This window comes from Salarias fasciatus, chromosome 16 (genome assembly GCF_902148845.1).
Source record: "Salarias fasciatus chromosome 16, fSalaFa1.1, whole genome shotgun sequence".
Taxonomy (NCBI): Eukaryota; Metazoa; Chordata; class Actinopteri; order Blenniiformes; family Blenniidae; genus Salarias; species Salarias fasciatus.
In genome coordinates, this window is record NC_043760.1 from 12,416,714 (window position 1) to 12,439,219 (window position 22,506).

General features: G+C 41.9%; 1 protein-coding gene across 1 annotated transcript in view; it reads left to right on the forward strand.

Moving 5' to 3' along the window:
• The first annotated feature begins 777 nt into the window (after positions 1–777).
• obsl1b (obscurin like cytoskeletal adaptor 1b) overlaps positions 778–22,506 on the forward strand; it is a 38,104-nt gene continuing 16,375 nt past the window's right edge. Inside the window, exons 1-10 of the mRNA XM_030112786.1 lie at positions 778–1,792; positions 3,049–3,318; positions 5,068–5,328; positions 5,447–5,758; positions 5,835–6,101; positions 6,270–6,545; positions 18,075–18,350; positions 18,428–18,700; positions 19,384–19,659; positions 19,750–20,025. Of these exons, the coding sequence (XP_029968646.1) occupies positions 778–1,792; positions 3,049–3,318; positions 5,068–5,328; positions 5,447–5,758; positions 5,835–6,101; positions 6,270–6,545; positions 18,075–18,350; positions 18,428–18,700; positions 19,384–19,659; positions 19,750–20,025 (3,502 nt within the window). The remainder of the gene's footprint in view (positions 1,793–3,048; positions 3,319–5,067; positions 5,329–5,446; positions 5,759–5,834; positions 6,102–6,269; positions 6,546–18,074; positions 18,351–18,427; positions 18,701–19,383; positions 19,660–19,749; positions 20,026–22,506) is intronic.

The window sequence follows — 22,506 nt, forward strand, 5'->3', positions numbered from 1 at the left end:
ACTTGAAATAAGTAAGAGCGAGAACATGTTTGCTACCCTTGTCAGATCTAGATTTGCTCAGCTGATATACGTTTGGAAATGTGGCAGAAAACTACTATTGGCATTTGGAGGAAGAATTCCCGGACAGAGCTGCCAGCGCAGGGTGTGTGTGTGTGTGTGGGTGCGTGCGTGTGTGTGTGAGGGAGGCTCTGCATATTTTGAAGGCAGGCTCTCTTGGGTGGGCACACTATGATTTGGACTGGTGTTTGTGTGAACACGCGGGTTTCTGAGCTGTCTTTGTGATACCTGACACACACTCCTCTCACAGGTCTTTATTTAGGGCGCACTATATTAAGCACTTTCCCATTGAAATACAGCACCAGCTGTACCGGCTATGTGTTGTGGCTGTCGCAACAGGACTAGGCCGGTCCCCCTCTCACTGCAAGGCTGAGTTTTTCTCTCACGCAGACAGATCTAATTCAATTAGCCCTAATAATCATACCAACTGTTTGTGCTGAAACGCGGCACTTAAAGGGGGCGGAGGCCGACTTCTCCTGTACTAGAAGCTGTGTTTTCCTTTTCAAGCCACATGGATTTGTATGATCTCACAACATGCGATGCATAACATGTTCTATTTCTGCAATTTTAACTGAATACACAAAATGATCAAAGCAAACTGTTTTCCCTTTCTTTGTGTTCCTTTTTAGAAACTTGCTGTGCAGAAGTTGGATGGTCTTGCCTCAGTGAATAGCTCCATTTCGCTCTAACGGACTTCTCGAGGCTGCCGAAGACGCAGACATGGACGTGTTTGGAGGAGCGCCGCGGTTCTTCGCCTACCCGAGGCCCGTGGTTGTACAGAGCGGGACGGACGCCGTCCTGAAGTGTCAGATCGGCGGCGACCCGAGGCCCGCCGTCATCTGGGAGCGAAACAACGAGAAAATCGACCCGCAGGGACGATACAGGGTCTTCGAGGACGGAAATGTTTACAATCTCATCATTTCGGCGGTTGTGAGTGAGGACAGTGGACAGTACATATGCAAAGCCAAGAACAGCATTGGGGAGACGTACGCCGCCGCCACGCTGAAGGTGGAGGGCGAGGCGCAGGAGATGGAGCTCCGGGAGGAAAACAAGCCGCTGTTCCTCATCAAGCCGCTCTCCACCCGCGTCGGCCGTGGTGAAGACGCCGTCTTCTCCTGTAAGCTCTGGGGAAACCCACGGCCGGAGGTCGCCTGGGAGAAGGACGGTAGAAAACTCAACGAGATCTTTGAGAGCACACACTTCAGCGTGGGCTACCAGGACGGAGGCTGGTTCCAGCTCAAGATCTTTAAGACTCGCGCTCCAGACGGCGGCGTTTACACGTGCAAAGCCAGGAACGAGTTCGGGGAAGCGCTGGCGGGAGCCGTGCTGCTCGTCGACGCCGGCCCGGGACACGAGGAAGAGGGAAATCGGAACGGCTACACAAACGGCCACTGGAAAGCCCACCAGGGCAAACAGAGGTGTGGAAGGCAAGTGCCGAACCGCCTCAGAGACGACTCGACAACTAAGTCCACTAAAGTGAAAATGTTCGCCGTGACGGAGGGCAAACACGCCAAATTCCGCTGCTTTGTGACTGGTAAACCCAAACCAGAAATCCTCTGGAGGAAGGACGGCAGGCTGATACTGTCGGGAAGGCGTTACTTGTTATACGAGGACAGAGAAGGATACTTCACACTCAAAGTTCTGTACTGTAAACAAAAGGATAATGGAGTTTATGTGTGTGCAGCGTCAAACACAGCAGGCCAAACCCTCAGCGCGGTTCACCTCTCTGTCAAAGGTGAGTCCAAACTGTTTTTAGAAGGCTTCAAAAAATGTGAGAAAAACAATAAGCATCCATTTCAAACAGTGGATTTAGACACTGTCTGAGCCTGCAAAGCCTTATTCAGTGAGTAAAGGAGTGAGTAGGGAGTGGTGTGTTCTTGGATCGAGTTTCTATCTATTTGATGCTACAATGATGTCAGTAGGATAAAGAAGTACTCTGAGATCATTTTTTGGGGTAGTGCCAAAGGATAAAATAGACACTTTAGAAACTATACCTCAAAAGAAAAGAAAAAAATATGACGAAACAAAAAAAACAAGCTTATCAGTCTGAGCTGATGTTGCCAAAACAGTCTAAGAGGACTTTCAGCTACATGTAAAGTGCCTTATTACGCTTAATTATGTGAAAACTTGCAATGCAAGAACAGCTTCTGAAAACAGATAATAATAACAAACAAATTTGCAACAAACTGATTTTCACAAATGCCTAAATCAGGAATCATTGAGTTAAACAAAGCTTCAGTGGACAGTCAATAAAATGTATTAATGATCTGAAATTCTACCCAAGAGATGCATAGACGGACAAAGTTCGTCAGCTGGAGGTGGATATCCACAGCAGCATGATGTCTGCAAAGTCACTTAGCTCGTGAAAGGTCCAGGGGTGGGCGTTCATGTGATGGAAGTCTTTGGGAAGGGGGATCGAGTTCCTCACATGGCCCAGGGAAGTCCAAACTCATGGCACCATCAGAAAGTATTGTACCGCATCACTTAGAGCCAGTGGAAACAGCGATAAGGCAGGATTAGCAATCAGGGGCGGCTAGAGGTTGGATGGCGCGTGTGTGCGCGTGTGTGTGTGTGAGAGTGGATGCTTGTGTGCGTGTGTAATTAGCCTTGTTAAAACATTAGCAAGATCAGGAAATGAAGAGCTTTGCACACAGGCTCCGAAACACAGTCCACATTCTTTTGTGTGCAACTGTCTGGTCCTGTCTGATGGTATCAGTTACAAACAGTTTATTCCCCATCTAGCGCCCCGATGTGTTAATGACTCTCCCATTCCTCCACTAACTAAGTCACTTGTCTCGTGATTTTATTCATCTTGTTTCGTCAGCTGGAATTTACCATCAAATACATTTCCAATTAGTTTGCACACGGACTTGCCTGTGTGTGTCGTGTGTGGACTAATCACCCTTGAAGAATTTATATTGAGAAAATGTGTAAGTATATATGTCACATTATCTTAATCAAACTGGCCCGCTTCCTTTTTGTCCGTTCCAGAGCCGCCTGTGCGGTTCAAGCAGCCGCTGATTGATCTCGAAGTATGGGAACGCGATTTAGCTGTCCTCGAGTGTGAAGTTCCAGAGGACTCTGTTCCCATCACGTGGTATCTGGAGGATCGACGGCTACAGCCAGGGGCCAAATATGGAATGGAGGAGTGGGGAACAAAACGCCGATTAACAATCCGGGACATCGGAGTGGACGATGATGGGATTTACCTCTGTGAGATGCCTGATGGGGGTCGAAGTATTGCAGAGGTAGCTGTAAAAGGTAAATTTGCACCAGATTTGTACCTGTGAAAAATGTTATAAAAAAAAAAAAAAACTGTTGCTCACATAAAAAAAACTATCTGCCCTTGTTTTCTGCATGAATTGGTCATAACATCATCAGATGTACCTTCATCTTCATTTAACCCCTAAGTTACAAGAACAAAACAAATTAAAAAATTAAGAAAAAAGTTGGTAGCTCTCCAATAAAACTGGATTCGAGTTAGCTGTACAGCTAATTTGAGAAAAAATAAATAAATTCTTTAGGTTAATCATAGACATAAAATATAAAATAAACACTGCAATCCTGATATTTGGCCAAGATCACCTTGATATTTTCAAACTTTTCAGGCAAACAGTTTGTGGATTCATCAGAACAGCTTCAACACAAACAAGCATGGTGGAAGAAGCATCATGATTTGAGGCTGCTTGTTTTGCTTGAAGGCCTTCAGTGCATGCCATCTCAGAGGAGAAAATCAAGTTAGAAATCTGTCAAGGGGTAATTCTAAATATACAAAAACATGACTTGAATTATGCTTAGACGATTACAGGATTCAAATGTAAAAAAAAAAAAAAGAATTTGGACAGTAATAAAACACGTTTGTCTAATTGATTGATTGATCTTTATTTCAAACATGTATAAAAAAGAATATTATCATAGACACTGACACCGACAGTCATACTTTTGCTGCTTATGAAAGTGGCTTCTTTGTTATACTGTTAATACTTTATTAATTTCATGTACCATCATCCTATCTATATGATTTGAAGCCACTGATCCTTTGGAAAATGCTCTGTGGTCAGTGTTACTGTCGTTATTTTTCATTTGGCCTCTGTCTATTAAGAGCACATCTGTCATTTGTTTGAACTGTTTGCCATTCCAGACGTGAACAGTTACGTGACAATGTCTTTTTACACAAGGATTTCTGCATGTCAGGGACAGATTATTATGTGGTTCTTATTCAAACATTCTGATCTTAAAAGGATCAATATTTGATTGAAAAAAAAAACTATTAAAATTACTACTCTTTGACAACATTTTCAAATGAAAAGGTAAAACTTTCAGTTGTGTTTTGGAGACTCTTTTATATGACAACAGTGCTCAGAGCCACTGAGAACACAACTTTTCCAAAACACTTCAGTTGCAGTAAATATTTCTTCTGCACATGCGCAAATAGATGAACAATAGCAGTGGTATGACTCCCAGTCAGTGGCCAGTGCCAGTGCTGGGGAATTAAGTGACCTCTTGTTTGTTTTCTACTGTGATATTTGTCAATATGTGCATACTGCATCGTGCAGTTTTATAGCTGATAGTCAGTTGGAATCGCAATCCAACTTTGCAAAATACCTATACAAATGTCTGTGTACTCACTATGTAGATATCATATTGTTCTCTGCTTGCATGTGTTTCGTTTTATTACAAAAACAATCAACAGCATGCATCAGTGGCCAAATATGAAAACTACATCGTTTTCAGGGTTTCTGCTGTAAAAGTACATCGTTTTCAAAACATTGCTGCAGAAATGTGAAACTTGACTGATTTGAAAATGCAAAAATCATGTCTTTTGACAGCCTAAATCAATGAAGTAATTTAATGTATTTGCAAAGAATTATTACCAATGCTAAAAATAGCATTCTTAGTGCCAAAATCATCCCAGTCACTGTTTCTGATCTGACAAATAATAATATCCTGTTAGTGGAAAACCTGCAGATCCATATGTAAACGCAACTAAATCGCTTGTGTTTCTCACAGGTACAATCTTGCGGAAGCTTCCAAGGAAAGTAGATGTCTTGGAGGGGGAGAACGCAGCTTTTTGTGTGGAGGTGGAAAAAGAAGAGATGGACATCCACTGGTACAAAGACGGCATGGAGCTGCGTGAGACCCATCAGACCATCCTCAAGTCATTCGGTCGAACTCACATCCTGGTTTTTGTCAATACAATGCCCCAAGACTCCGGCCTTGTCACTTTCCTTGTTGGAAGATCAAAAACTTCCTCCCAGCTGAGAGTGAAAGGTGAAGTCTCTCATCAGAAGTCTAATGCAAATAGAGTTTTACACAAAGCCATGTTCACTCGGAAACAACGTTCGTAAACTTGTAAAATCCAAGTTAATGAAGCTTTTTCTCATTTCAGCGGCAAGACATTGTCCTCCCAGCTGTCCGGTGGGAGTGCAGATCAACACAGAGCGTGCAAATGCAGCGCTCCTCTCATGGGTTCCGGCTCAGGACACACGGAAGAACCCACCGTCTGGATACGTGCTCGAGCGACAAGAAGTGGGCACCGGATCGCAAGAGTGGCTGCAGTGTCTCACCACGGACTCGGCGACTTCTGTGGAGATCCTCGGGGACAGCGTCCCATGTGAGGCTGACTATCGCTTCCGCATTTGCAGCGTGAACAAATACGGAAAGAGCAACAATGTTGAGTTCCCCAGAACTGTTCACTTGGGTAAGTCTAATTGGACGTAAATCAGCGAGGTTGTGTTAAGGTTGTGAAGGATTAATTGTTCAATTTTCTTTTCCAGTTCCTGTAGCACGAATACAGGCTCCCCTACAGGATGCATTGGTGCCAGAAGGCCAAGATGGCATCTTTTCTATTGAACTCTCAGCTTCTGTTATTGGTACGTGGTTTTTAAATGGAATTCAGCTTCAGGAGGATGAGCGTTTTTCCATGCGTCGGTCGAGAACACACCAGTCTCTTCGCATTCGTGGAGTACGAGACACAGACAATGGAGCTGAGATCACATTTATTGCCTACGGCATCCGGGATTCTGCAGCACTGTACATTCAAGGTATGTATGAGTTGACTATAGTGATTGATATTTATCAATTTCTTGTTAAAAGGACAAATTTGACAATGTTATTTTATCACAACAATGCATTATCACGCTAACATGCCACACAGTTTATCAAGACTCCACAATATGAAAAACTTTCCATTGTTTCTGTGAAATTTGCAGCTCCTCTTGTCAAGTTTTCCCCACTGTCAGAAATGGATCGAAACAAATTCGTAGAAATGGGAAACCCCATAGTGCTCTACTGTGAGCTGTCAGACCCTGCCGCTCCGGTGCACTGGTACAAAAATGGGGTGGAATTGCAAACAGTGGAGGGCCTTCATATCCAGTCTGAGGGCACCATGAGACGAATTGTCATCCAGTCAGCAGAGTACGCCCATTCAGGAGTCTATTGCTGTGATGCCATCGATGACGTAATCAGGTTTAATGTGGAAGTGGAGGGTGAGTGGATTGAGTTTCTTACAATACATGCTGTCTTTCAAAGAGACTATCTTCACTGTCACTTGTACTCTTTTCTTTGTTCATGTCTTCAAAAGTATGCATGTTTTCTCCTCTTCATCTGACTTATCCAAGCACAGTTTGTATAACCTAACAACCCACTGAAATATCTAAATGTCCGTAGCCCCACCTGTGAGGTTTTCAGCTATTCCAGATGCTGAGAGGAACAAAACCATCCAAACAGGCTCTCCCATTGTTTTACAATGTGAGCTCTCAGATCCTACCGCCCAGGTGCACTGGTACAAAGATGGGTCAAAGCTCCATCCTCAAAACGAAGTAGATATTATAAGCGATGGCTTGGAGAGGAAACTGATTGTCCACTCGGCAGAAGTTTTCCACTCCGGCTTGTACTGCTGCAAGACAAAGGGTGACACCATCACCTTCAATGTGGACGTCAAAGGTGATTTGTTTTGGTGGTGTGAAACATTAACATTAGGCACCTTCTCAGCAAACAACTAACGCTGATGACACTCTTGAATGTTGTCTGCTGCTTCTCTTCTTAGCACTCATTAAATGTGCAGCTAAGTTGCCCAAAGTCCTTTCACTGTAATGCAGCATGTTAGCAACGTAGCTGTCAGTTAAAAGATTATGAGAAGTAATCTGAATGGCTGGCTTGACTTTCACTGATGGTTGACATCAAATCTAAACATATCTATAGCTCCACCTGTGAAGTTCTCACCTATGCCAGAAGATATGAGGACCAAGTCAATCGAAGCAGGCTGCCCAGTTGAACTTCAGTGTGTGGTGTCAGACCCCGAGGCCCCTGTTTGCTGGTACAAGGATGAAATTCAACTCAGTTCAAACTCTGGATTACAAATCCGCTCAGTTGACGACACAAGGACTTTAGTTATTCAGTCTGCAGAGCTGTGCCACTCGGGTGTATACAGATGCACCACGCAAGATGATACCATGGAGTTTCAAGTGGAGATCAAAGGTGACTTTACACTTCTTATCTTGTGCGTTCATATTGTAACCCCATCTCCTCTTTCTAGAAGCCACTAATAATCCCTGCTTCTACTATGTGGTTTGAAGGATTGTTTTATGCACATAACTACAAGAAACAGTTAACCAATTAGATAATTACTGTTGCTAGTCATTGGTTTTGTGACTGCTGTGGTTGTTTATCAATTGAAAGTCTCCAAAGCCTTTTCAATCTTCTGTTCAGTAGTTGCATTTTTTTGTAAGGTATCTATTTCCAAAGCCTTGATTTTATATAGCTGTCCTGAATTCCCAATGCTAGCGATACCAGTGACGCACTCAACAATCTTTGACGTTGAGAGAACCAAGTCGCTTGAAGTGGGCAAACCTTTGGAACTGGAATGCAAAGTCGCAGACTCCAGTGTGCCCGTCTGCTGGTATAAAGACGGTAAAAAACTCCTCCTGCAGAGTGGTTGGGATACACAGAGTAATGCCACGTCGAGGAAACTCATTATCCCAGCCGCTGAGCTCTTGCACTCAGGGCTATACAGCTGTGAAACCTCTGATGACACTGTCCACTTCACTGTGGATATCAAAGGTGATACTTTTATTTTAATTGTTTTTAGAGCAAACACTAGAGCTTTCTGGAGACTAGATGCAACTAACATCTACACTATGCATATGTCTCTGTCTTTGTTTAAGTGGTGCTTTGTATGAAATTGCAACTGCGTCTTCAACTGAGGCAGTATTAATCAATACTGACAAAACACAAATGTATGTTATATGTATTTTGTCTTTAAATGTGAGTTATGATTTGTGGGGAAGCTGAACGTGTAACTCTTTTCTTGATTCTGTAAACATGCTTTGTTGACTCCACGGTTATAACACGAATCATCGTCCTTAGCGCCAACATTGCCGTTGTCACCCTCACCGGAGGTTGTGGAGAAGCACACTCTCGAAGCACGTTGCCCTACTGAACCTGCCCGTGAAACCTCAGACCCTGGTTTCCAGGTGTTACGGCAGGAGGAACCTGGTCCCATTTCTGTTAGCGAGCCTGACTTTGAGGCGGGAGGCATCAAGAAGACCCTTGTTATTGAACCAACTCATCCTTCAAACTCTGGAGCATACTATTGTGCAACCGCGGATGATGTTGCCCAATTAATAGTAAAAAATCAAGGTGACTTTTTTTTTTTTGGACATCTGTGTTTTTACCCTCAGCTTTGACTAACTCTTGATGTAGCTTTTAGTTGCAGGTCTCTATAAATATAAGTAACGGTTTCTCTTCACAGTCATTTTCTCTAGACTCTAGGGTATTTTGTGTACTGAAATTATCCCCCCAATGATTGTCTGTAGTGCCATCTCCAACGTGTCTGCTCGACCATGATGTTGAGAAGGGCGAGTCTACAGAAGCACACTGCCAAATTGTTCAGCAGTTTGAGATTTCAGATCCCGTTGCGAAAGCCTGTTGGTACAAAGATGGAACCCAGATCTACCCCAAGATGGAAGCTGACTGCAAATCAGAGAGCAGCAGTCAAATCTTGCCCCTCCAATCCCAGTGCTTGTCTGGTGATGGGAGGATTGACTGGGAAACACCTGGCGGTGCACAGTTAAATGAGGACATGAAAGGTGGCGTCCCTCACTGTACCTGCATATTGATGAATTCAGAATTCAGCCGCATACATGAAGCTATCACCCGGCTCATTGTTTTCTCTTTGGCTTTGTCCAAACAGCAGAGCAGTGTCACTATGGTGATGAGATTGGTGAGATAGCAGATGCATCTACCCAATACACTGTGGATGTCAAAGGTGATTTGAAACTTCAACATCAGTCATCCATGTTAACCCAGCACATAAATGCCACTAACAATAGTGGTATATTTTATTGACAGCTCAATCATCTGAGGCATCGGCAAATCTTTTTTTTCCTTTAGAAAATTGCTTTGTGTCACATTGTCATCCCTGGTCTCAGGTCATTTCCTGCTGGTTTTGGCTCTTAATCAAACATGTGGTTGTTAGTAGCTGTGTAGCTGCTTCTAATACTAACATACATGTTTTGTTTGTCCATCCATTCTTCATTTAACAGCCATCTTTGCTGGTAACAAGCAACTTATAACTCTTTAAGTCCATCTTATATCTTATTCGTCACCAGATCCTCTCATTTACATTGCTGCCCCGAACCTCTCCCCGTTGCAATGACAACGACCTCTTACCAAAGAAGAGAAAATTAAGGCACGTTTAGGTGATTGAGGAGCTAGAGTAACAATTTATGGTATGACAACATTAGGAGTCAGCTGAAGGGAGATACTTTGGAGCTGACTTTCAGACCAAACCTGGTCGACCTTCTTCTTTGTCTTTGCAATGGATTTTCCCATAACTCCATGCTAACCCACAATGATGTGACATTCTGTTATGAGAAGAAGTATTGAGACCATCAACCACTGAAAACCTTTCTCTGTGTACATCATAATGCTTATAGCTGCATCGCCAAGGCTCTCTTCTGACCAAGAGAAGAACAAGTCCACTGAAGAGGCTTATGCCATTGAAGTTGTCCAGACGCCCACAGAAGTCAATTCTGGTCTCTTCAGTGGCAAAGGAGGAGATAATCAGACATTTGAAGACCATTCCAGGCCTATGCCAAGCTTTCAGTCAACATATGAATGTGTGACTGATTGTACCGCAACTAAACGGACACAGGATTTTCTGGACCATCAACAAATCATAAGCGCCCAATCACCAATGTACTGTAACTCTGTAAAGTCTACGACTACACAATCTGACACACACCATCACACTAAGCCCACAGAACTGCAAGGTGAGGAAATCATTCATTATGTCCAGCATGCAGAAGCTCCAACTGAAGAACTTCGAAATTCTCTGCAAACAGCTGTCCAGGCAGATGAGTCATGTCACTTCATGCAAACTGCAAATGTTGTATCAGGAGATCCGACACACAAGCCAATAATTGTTGAGTCAGAGGAACGATGTAGTGCACTGAAGATGCCGGTTGTCGAGTCACAGCTAGCTAACTCCCTGCGAGCTTTAGCTACTATGTCAGAGCACGATACTAACACTTTACGGATTTCTACAGCCAAATCAGATATCTTGACTAACCCCTTAAAAATTGCAGCTCCTCAGTTAGAAAACGCCTTTGATTCCTTAAATGCTGCAAATGTGGAATCTGAGGAGACCAATGTTCACTCAAAGGAACCCTTTGAATCCTGCCAAACTACTACTGTCCAGTCAGAACAATCTTTTGAACCATCTGGTACTACTATTCACCAATCAGATGAACAATCTAAATCCTCCCAAATTGATAGTGTAGAGTCAAATGAACCTTTCAAATCCCTCCAAACTGCTGTTATTCAATCAGAAGATCTCTTTAAGTCCCTCTATACTGCTACAGCCCAGTCAGAGGAGTCTTTTGAATCTGTCCGAACTGATATTTTCCAATCAGAAGATCTCTTTAAATCCCTCCAAACTGCTATTGCCCAAACAGAGGAGCTTTCGATGTTGCCCCAAACAGCTCTTGTCCAATCAGAGGAGCTTTCGATGTTGCCCCAAACAGCTCTTGTCCAATCAGAAGAATCCTTTAAATCCCTTCAAACAGGTCCTGTCCAGTCAGAAGAACCCTTCAGATTCCTTCAAACAGGTCCTGTCCAATTAGAAGAACCTACTAAGACCTTCCAGACTACTACCATTCCATTAGAGGAACATTTCAAAACTTCACTTACTTCTGTTTTCCAATCAGAGGAGCCTTTCAAAGGCTTAGAAAGTTCTACCATGCAAACCGGAGCGTATTTGAAATACTCACAAATGGCTACTGTACAGTCAAGGCAAACTTGTAATAACTTAGAGTCTGCAATTCCGAAAGCAGAGGAACATTTTAAGTCACTTCAAACACCTACTGTAAAGCTGGATGAACCTTTCAAAGCGTTACAGTCTTCTGCTGTCCAGTCAGATGGGTCTTTAATATCCTCACAGACTGTCCAATCAGAGGAGTCCTTTGAATCATTGCAAGCTGCTACTGTTGATACAGAGGAAATTTGTAAGTCCTTGCAATCTACTACTATCCAATCAGAGGAGCCTTTTACAGCCTCAGAAACTGATGTTGTACAATCAGAAGAACATTTTAAGGCTTTGCAAACTGCTGCCATGGACTGTTGCCCATCGAAGGAGTCTATTAAAACCCTACAGACTGCTACTGTCCAATCTACAGGGTCAAGTTTTTCCATGCAGATGCCAGCTGACCCTCCAGAGAAGATCCAAGAATGTTTACAAACTGAAGGTTTGTACTCCACGGGGTCCCTTACCTCTTTGAGGACTACAACTGACCAATCAGAGGACTTAAAAACACTCCCAAAGAAAACTGTCCTCTCAGAGAAGCTCACTGTCTTCCCAGAAGCAGAATCTTTTGAACCAATGAACTGGTTGAACACCAAAGAGCTTGAAACTTCCCAGACAGAGCATTACAACTTGCAGCAGTCTGCATCTGCTAGACTGGATGACTCCTGTCAAACAGGACAAAAAATATTGAGCCATTCAGAGATGTTGCATCGTTCCAGTCAGGAAGCAGCAGTTACAGCAGACTTTCATCGCACCATGGAGACCACAGAGGACCAAGTAGACAGCACATTTATCCCTGGGCAAGGATCTTCTACCTGTTTTGCAGATCCTTTCTATATGGAGAAAGCGCCTACTGTCCAATCAGAAGAAATCTATCTATCACGGATATGTGACAGTCACTGGAGAGACAGTGTCACTGCAAATAAGGTGGCTGTTGAAGGTGATTTAAATGGTTAGCATTATCAATCAAAAGAAATGGACGGGCACAATGTTAACATTGTGTAAAATGAAGAGATTGCATTTTGCAATCCTTGATATTTTGACAATTTCTACATTTACTTACTTGATTTTGTACATACTAAAAACTGATGTGAAACTTAAGTGTGGGTGGTCTGGGAGGAATATTACAAATAGAGAAAAAGTAAATCCAATAGCTTTGAAACCTAACTTGAATGCATAGTTTTCTCTGGTCTAACATATATATCTCAGTAGATTACTAATAACTGAAGAAATATTGTTACAGTGACCTATTTTAACTCCTACACTATACCAGCATGACTAATCTTGAATTGAGAATTTTGCTCTTTATTTGTTATTTTTAAAAGCATCATTTGTGTTGCAGTCAGTCATAGTGATGCAATTTTCTCCCAATGTTACCTCAAACCTCCCCAGCTCCACCTGTGACAATCACAACACTTTGTGAGGCAGAGAGGAACAAGTCTGTCGAAGTTGGGGAACCCATAGCGCTGCAGTGTGAGATATCAGATCCAAAAGCTGACGTTACTTGGTACAAGGATGGCATAAAGCTACATGAAGCAGATGGGCAAGACATCCTGGCAGAAGGTTCCGTAAGAGCACTGACTTTCCAGTCTGTGACGCTCTCTCATGCAGGGACTTACTGCTGCAGGACAACAGATGATGCAGTGCAGTTTCATGTGGACGTTAAAGGTGAAAAATTATTTCATTCCTTCAGAGAAAAAAATCTTAGCCATTGCTTGATGCATCAAGGTGTGTTTGCTCTGCTTGTGAATGTACATTCTTTGCAAGAAACAAAACACAATATAAAGAAAAAATTATATATATCTTTTTTTGGAACTGTTTAAACAGTAACTTGCAGTGGTGCAAAATCGGATCAATCTGTCACTAAATCAGAGCCCTGAGTTAAATGTTACAATTGGATAAAATTGCTCATTAAGGCTTAAAATACCAAACAATATCAACAAACACCTCAAAGCAAGCCTATCGTGCTTATTACCATTGTTAATACAATCAAAATTTAACAAGCAAAACAAAACATTATTACAGGAAATATGGCTCGAATTGTTTACACTACATTAAAAAGAAATGCTGTTTCCTCACACTGTCTTACAAACGAAATACATTTTCTGAGAAGCCTCCAAATTTACTGGCACACACTCCAATATATTGAAACAAAAGATAATGTCAGAACTTATGCAACATTTCAAGTTTTTCCATTTTTGTTTCAGAAAAGTTTCATGTTTACACGACAATGTTTTGAAAACAATGTCCATTTACATGTTAATAGCAGAAATGCTGAAAACACTGCAGCTAACATGTTAGGCCAACAGTTAGTGCTGTTGGTTGGAATTATAATGCAATCATATGTGTGCAGGGAAGAGCACGTACTAAACACTAACAATGGTCAATACAGTATATGAACATTCAAAGTGACTGTCAGCAATAAAAATACCAAATCCCAGAACAATATGGACTGGGAGGCACGACACTCTTGAGGCTGCCATTGTTGCTAATGTCCACATACTTACGCATGTGCAGATTAACTGTTTGGCAGTTTTTTCAAAAAATTATGCTTTACCCCATATCCATAGATATGTAGCCCAAGCATTTTCAAAGAGTTGCGTTTTCACCCATTTCCATGGAGATGGAGTTAGAGCGTTCTCATTAATTTTCATCTTTTCAAATTGCTTTCTTCTCAGCTGCTCCAAGCCTCATTGTCTGATAAACAAACACCCAAAATGCAAAAAAAGTCTTTGATTTTATACTTGAAAATGTCATGTAAATGACAACGCGACCTTAGTCCACTGCTGGATTCCGATTTAAAATGCTTGAAAGATTCAAACCCACATTTTTTTAATTAAGGATTATGTTTAATAGATATTTATTTTCAAATAATTAAAAAAAGAATATTATTAAAATAATTTGGGCAAGCATACACATGGAACTTCATGAACTTTATGTTCATTTAATGTTTATATTATGCTGCAGTCATTCAACACCAAATACTGCTTCAAATGCTAAACTGCTATCCTTTTAATGACTGAACTTGAAAGATTTAGCTTTGTGCTTTGCTTCATTTTATTGATTTCAGCACCTGTGTTACTGACCAGTTTGACACTCGTACTTTTATCTCCAACTCTGACATTTTCAGCTGTATCTGAGCCTGACCAGAAAAAGACGGTCATAGCAGGCTCTCCAATCGCTCTCCAGTGTGAGCTGTCAGACTCCACGGAACCAGTCAGGTACGAGGATGGAACAAAATTCCTACCTGAGAGCGGAGTAGACCTCCAGTCAGAGGAAAATGTGAGGAGTCTAGTTGGGCCCTCAGCTGAGAAGGCTCACGCTGACGTGTTTCGCTGTGAGTCAGAGGATGCTGACATCCAGTTCGCTGTGGAAACAAAAGGTGATGCTGAAAGACTGTGCAGCCATTTCTCTGTCTTGCACTGCAACTAATAGCAAGTCTAACAAACATCCACCCACCCCCCCCCCCAAAAAAAAACTCCCTTATATATTCTTGATAGAAGCTAATATCATAGAATTACAAATTTCTGTCTGCTGTGTTAATTTTGTACAGCATGCCACATTAGGGGAAACTCTCCCTTCAGTCATGTCGCCCAATTTTGTAACTCTTTAACCAAACTCAAATACTGCAATGAACTATGTAACGTAAAGCTTCTGCTTCATGTGTTTATCGTCATTAATGACACTAACTAAGCACACCTCCTGTACCTTAACCAAGAACTTGTAACTATCTTGTTGTACTTTTCACTTTTCCAACATGGCTGCTCTTGTAGTTCAACTGACTGTCTTTGTTGAATTTGCTGCTGTTGTTGTGTTTTGTCAAATGTTCTTGATTCTGAATGAATTCTGTCTTCTGTTGTTTTTTGCTTGAAATTAAGATCATTTCAAATTCTGAGCCGAGTATTGACGAGGTCAGATGTTTATTAAGAAACTCTTTTTTGCAATATCTGAAACCTGTAGCACTACCCTCAAAGTTCTCAGAGCTCGAAGAGAGTGACAGGATCAAGTCCGTCCATGAGGGCGCTCCCATTCGCCTCAGCTGTCAGCTTTCTGACGACCCCTCCGCTCATGTTGACTGGTCTAAGGACGGGCTGCAACTCCTGCCGCAAAACAATGTGGAGTTACAGACAGACGGTCTGACGAGGACACTCCTCATCCCTTCAGCTGAAAGCGTGCATGCTGGCACCTATGAATGTTCAACACCGGACGACACCGTCACCTTTAACGTGGACGTACAAGGTGATTCATTTCTATTCTTGCTGTCTTCTTATGGCACATCATCCCGTATCCGTCTTACTTTGTGGCGTGAGTGGTACATGTGTCGTCTGTTTTGTCTTGAGAACATGGAAGGACTGGCTGGAGAGTGTGTGTTGTCCTCCACTAGTGAGTTCTTTTCCCAAACCCCTGTTGTTCCTCTCTCTTAGGCCGATCGCCACAGATCATGCCGATTCCACTGTCAGAAAAGCACAAGATGATTTCAGTTGGTAGTCCGATCACTCTGCAGTGTGAGGTGTCAGACCCTCTTGCACAGGTCTCCTGGTCTAAAGACGAGGTGGAGCTCTTTTGCAAAACAGGCCTTGATATGAAACGAGACGGCGCCCTCAGAAAATTAATGATCCATTCGGCTAAGGTCTCTGACTCTGGCCACTACAACTGTAAACTCGATGATGATGTTGTGACATTCCATGTGGACGTTGAAGGTGATTTTCTTGCATTTGTTTTCACTTTCATTACCCTTTTTTAAATGTGTGTGCTATTGTATTTCACATGAAAAGACAGAGTTACCGTTACTACCACCGCTAAATAATCAAACCAGAAATTTGATTGTGCACAACACGACTTCTTCAATGATGTTTTATCAGCTTACCAACAGTGCTCTGCAAATCTTATAATACCCCCAGCCACTCCTGTGAGGTTTGCGGCCCTTCCAGAGGCTGCAAGACACAAATACGTTGAAGCAGGCAGCCCAATTAAGCCGCAGTGTGAAGCCTCAGAGCCAGCTGCCCAAGTCTTTTGGCAAAAAGATGGAGAACAGCTGCTTCCAAAGAGTGAATATGAAATCCAAAGAGCAGAAAATCTGAGAGGGCTGGTTAATCAATCTGTGGATGTCAGACACTCGGGCATGTACAGCTGTGAGGCTGCAGATGACCATATAGAATTCAAGGTGGATGTTGCAGGTGATCTAAGTATTTTGAGCTTTGTTAGAACTACTAATTTTCAATTAATACTCAGCTACGAGATCAACACAAAGTTTTAAGTATCCTAAGATAATTTGCACTAATTCTCACTTATATACTTTTACTTTTGGTTTTCTGATTATTTCTATGGATAAAATTACTGTAATTGATAATCTAGTGCCATGGCAAATCCCCTGAGATTTAATAATACCTAATTGGTCAGATTATTTTTTGAAAGGAAAACAACAGCTACATTTACTAATCAGGATTCATATGTTACTAAATATGTAATTGAAATGGTGGCTTGTAGCAATGAGCCTCTAATATCTAACAATTTTTGCAGCACTGCAGTAGTTTTGGTTTTTAACACTACAATTTTGTCATATGAATAATGTATAAATTGAAAAAACTGCTGTTGACGATAGATGGATGGACTAATCCTGTTTCCAGTGTTAGCATGCCCAATGCTAAAAACAACGCATCAAACAAGGTTTAGAGCTAGTTGGTGATTGCAGATGAAGTGTGTGGTGGCTTTAATAAGCCACATTTCCCAACATGCGATAAGTCAGTGTTAATAAAGAGGGTAACTGGTTTGTCATACCGTATACTGCATGCAAAGTGACAGAAGGACTCGGTGGTTTCTTTTTGACCCTGTGTAGACAATCATATTTTACCAACAAATGTTGCCTCTATGTGTTCGATCTGGAGCTGTGTATCCATTCTGACTTCCTGTTCCTAATCCTGGTCGCCTACTGAAGACAGCACACTATCACAAATCTCATCACTATCTGGTTTATGTTCAATGAATTGAAATTCCTATAGCATGGGTTTGATTCTCAGCTGTTCCAGAGGTTGAGAGGAGCAAGTCTGTTGAAGCAGGCAGCCCGATCAAACTGCAGAGTGAGCAGAGAGAGATCTCACCCCCTACAAGCCAGACCTGCGGGTATGAGGACGGAGTAAAACTCCTGCCAGAATCGAGAATAAACATCGATTCAGAGAGCAATAAGAGGACTATGGCCACGAAGTCGGCCACATCATCATGCTCTGGGGTGTACAGTTATAAAACTGATGATGATGATGATTCAGATTTCAACGATTTCTGTGTGGAGGTGAAAGGTGATATGCCAAGCTTTTGTCTCTCGTTTTTGGCAAGATGTTTTCACTTCTCGGTTGCCTATACCTTCATGGCGTCTAAACTAGATCATCATCATGTTCATCATAACTGATTCTAATTCATTCAACATTCAGTTGCTTTTGATATACATGCTTTAGAATCGCTTCAAAAAAGCATGTATTAGCCGACGTTTGTGGATTCACAGCTGTGGTAGTTGCACTCTTTAGACGCACTGCTCCAAATAACATCTTTACTCTGCTTCAAAAATGGCCTAATTATGTGGGGAGTTACATAGTTAGCAAGGCTTGAAATCAGCATGTTGAGGCTGTGAAAACTTGACCATACAGCTGATGCATGTGCAGAAAATCGAGGTGAACTTTCAAGCGATGACTCACTTCTTTTTTTATGCTGTTCTCTGCAGCTCCACCGGTAACATTTGTCGATATCCCAGAGAAGGACCTTTACCAGAGTGTTGTGGAGAAAGAGCAGCTGGTTCTGTCGTGCCAAGTGTCGAGAGCCGACGGGCTCGTCCAGTGGTACAAGGATGGAAGTGAACTGCATTCGAGCAGCAATGTGTCGATGCAAGCCGAGGGCACCGACAGAACTCTGATCATACGTTCGTCCCAGCTGTCCGACACGGGCACATACACATGTCGGGCTGGAGACAACATTTTAATCTTCAAGGTTAACATAAGAGGTAAAAAAAAATAATTACTTTCTCCAACCTTAATGTTCATTTCAGTCATTAACTCAATATCTGTTCTTCCCTCAAAGAACCTCCTGTGATGATAATCTATCCAAAGGAGGACGTCCACCTCGACCGTCACGTCCCTGAGGAAATTATTCTGAGCTGTGAACTGTCTCGCCCCAATGGGGTGGTCAGCTGGTACAAAGATGGCCAAAAGCTCCAAGAGAGTGAAAACATCAAGCTCAAGATCGAAGGGCCTTATAGACGACTCAAGATTATCAGCAGCGGAGTGGAAGATTCTGGAGAATATGTCTGTGACACGGCTGACGACTCAATATTTTTTCACCTCAGTATTACAGGTAAAGTCTAACTGAGTGCATTATTTCTTCCTTTAGTCCCCAGAAATACGAATGATGAACATGTGGTAGAACTAAGTGTTATTTGAGCCTGAATAGCTTATCTGCAAAGGCATTTATGAGTGACTCACTTCTCCATGTGAGTAACATCTTCAGATTAAAGGCAGATGTTGGTACTTTCTTGTCTACACTCAGCCGCCAGTCACAACCACTAAATGTTCCAGCATCTGAAAGGTGGTGGGTGATGGGTTATCCTGCTGGGTGGGGGGATACCATTGAAACACAGTGTTCAGGTTGGGGGAGATATGGAATGCGTACTAATTACAATATTGGACAAACCTTGCTGGTTATCGTTTTGGCCACTTAGATAATGATCCATTCTTTTTGGCACTTCCTTTAAATGCATAAATACTCTTCTTAGGACCATTCTGTCAGTTCCAGAGAAGAGACTGTTTTGTTTGAATGTCTTTCAAGACAATTGAAACAAAAATCATCTTAGCTCAGTTTCAGCTTTAGCAAATGATCTTTCATGCCTATATCCCTAAATGTATTGGCTTGCTTGCTTTTTATCTGTTAACAGGTTTGCTTTTTTCTTTTTTTTCTTTCTTTTTTTTTGCATGGGACTCGTAGCTCATTGATTAAATAATTGAACAATGCGTACGCTTTATCATCATGTCCATTTCCAGAGCCCCCGGTGCAAATTGTATCCCCGAGTCAGTCACAAATGGAACTGTGTCAGCAGACCTCCGAGAGGATGGTCCTGAGCTGCGAGATCTCGCGGCCCAATGCAGTGGTGCGCTGGTATAGAGACGGACTAGAGGTGGAGGAGAATGACAATCTCATCCTAGAGGTGGATGGTGTCTACAGAAGACTTATTATTCCCGAAACCACCGTCAAAGACTCGGCCGAATACGTGTGTGACACAGCAGATGACTCAGTGACGTTCTTTGTAAACATAGCAGGTAATGATGCCGACGTGAACGAAAAAGTTGCTCCACTTGATGGGCTAATAGGTCAGTCTTTTTCTCATGCACAAATCTCTTGGATTACAGAGCCTCCCGTTCGCTTTGTGCGTCCACGGAAGACAGCAAGCAAAGTAGAGAAAATGGTGGGAGAGACTCTGGTCCTCGACTGCGAGGTCTCAAGATCAAATGCCGAAGTCACCTGGAAGAAGAACGGGGAAGAAGTAGAAGATTCCAGGAACGTCACGATCCTTGAGGACGGCGTCATGCATCAGTTGACCATTCACTGCCTGACAGAGGACGACGCTGGGCAATACGTTTGCGATGCAAAGGATGACGTGATGGATTTTACCGTGAAAGTACAAGGTAGGTGGTTTCTGTCAATATCACTTAAACACATCTGGTTTATAATGTGCTGTGGGCTTCCCCTCAAACAAATCAGGAAGAAAAATCAAGGAGTCTCAAACTCAAATAACTTCATAAGTGTTGAGTGCAATAGAGGAATAACAGTGAAATTAACTTCAGACAAACAAAGCTGTGACATATTAATGTTAAAAAAAATTGGAACATGGTTCATGGAAAGTTGTTATCAAGTCCTCTGAATTTTTTTGCCGTTCCGGACTTGAACAAAGCGTTCTCTTCATGGGATGTTCCACAGGATTTCACTGAAAGAACCAATCTAAGTTTTCTTTCAGTCTTTTATTGTCATCACATAAGGTTTCAGTTGCAGTTCGGTTTAGATTTCTTTAGTCCTTCGAGTTTCTTTAGAATTCTATAACATTCTTTAGCTCTGTAGTTCTCCAGTTCTTTAGGTTTCCTTAGTTGTCCAGAATTTCTTTTCTTTGTGTTTCTTTACTTTGTTTTGTAAGTCTTTGGATCCTTAATTTTCTTTAGGTTCCACCTGTTTTCTTTTAGCTTCCTTTAGAATTCTTCAGGTTTGTATAGGTACTGTAGCAGATTTTACCAGGTTTCTTTAGTAGACTGTACCAGGTTTCTTTGGGTGAAAAAACTTTACCAGGAAAACACAAAAATCAACCAAAATTACTCCTACTAGTATATTTTTTAGATCTTTCATAAATGTTCCATTAAAAATAAATTATATTTTTGTTAATTAATTATAATTTGGAAAGAACCAAGTATTCTTAACAAAGGTAGTTTAAACACAGATAGCAAACAAATGCAGCAATAAATCAAATGCTTATCAAACAGCACATTCTCTCAAAGTTCCTTTTCAGTAAAATTTTAGCCTAAACTTCATCCACATTTTAAATAACTTTTTTTTTTAATCTAATAATAAGCACAAACTTTGAACTACCATGGAAACAAAAAACACATTAAACTTGCAGTTCGTGTTTGAAGCTGGAATGTCCCAGGCGCTCCTGAACGCAACAAACATTGCAGGCCAGGGACATTAGCCAGGTGCCTGGTTCCACCCGTTGGCTGCTTAAAGAAATAGACGAAACTTACGTGATGTCACCCATCCGTGTTTTGATTTGAGCAGGACGTCTCCATATTGAATATTTGAAACAGGATGTAAATGTGATTGGTCCATCCTGTCACGTGACCACATCACATGGGCAGAGGAGGCGCTGTGGTAGGGCGATTTATGCAAAACTTTAACTCATAAAATAAAATCAATAGATGATTTATGTGAAAATCAGAGTCTCTTCAAGCCAACACGGTTGTATAAACTAGTGATAGAGACCCAAACATGTCCTGAAACTGGGTTTATATGTTTATTTGCACTCTGAAAATCGACATTTTTGAATGGGTTCCAATGAGACCCGGTCTTTTTGAATCCAGCATCATCGCCCCCTGCTGGAAATGTCTCCTGTATTACAGCTTCTCTGCACTTCTGTATTATCTTTATGTTTTACCAGTAGAGCAACATGGATAAGAAACAGGGTTGAGTTTATGAGCTTTGCTCTGGGAAATTACTGTTGACTCTTGTTTGGTGGATTGAATGACTGCAGTGTGAATAAGTCAGCCATATTGGGAATTTATTTATTGAACAAACTGGAATTACAGTAGTGCTCGAATTGACCATTTACAGCCACCAAAGCCTCCTCCTCATGGTGGGCGCCAGTTTGCTCCCACATTGCTGCATGATAGCATCTAATTCTTAAACTTGCATTAGTTGCAAGTCAGCCAACGTGGTTGTGGTGGTCACTCTGCACCCCCATGCTGATTCCACAAGCGTTTAATGGGTGTGAGGTCACAGCTGCTGGCAGGTCACCTCATCCTCTCCTTTCCCCATGTCTGGAGGTCATTTCTGATAAACGCCGCTCTGTTGGGACAAACATTGTAAATCATCTCGGAGGATAGAGTTCCATTCCAGATGGTGGAGATATGGGCTTGCCAGTGGTTGCAGAAGTTCATCTCGATACCTCGTTGCAAGAACTTAAAACAGAAGTCAACAGCTTGTGCAAGTTCAAGATTTTTGACGAGATTTGACGAAATTTATGCATTTTCTGCAACTTATAGACACAAATTTTCTACTCATCTCAAAAATGCAAGTCCCTTATCAATATGACAACATTTTAAAGGGAATTGCTTGAATTCAACTCAAATTTCCTCACTTTTTGTGTGTAGTCAATATGATAGATTACCATGGCAGTTGAGTATATCTGTGTAATAGAGCAAAACTACTTCAATTTAGCACAGTAACAAATCAAGAAATTCCAACACAATACTACCATGCTCTGTGAGACTTGGCCAGTAACTTGCAACATGATCATTGTTGACAACAATTTAGTCTACAGTTAAGTAAAAGTTAGCAAAAACAAACAAACAAACAAAAAATGATAGTAGTGATAGAACCAAAGTTATTTTGATTTAATTGGCTAT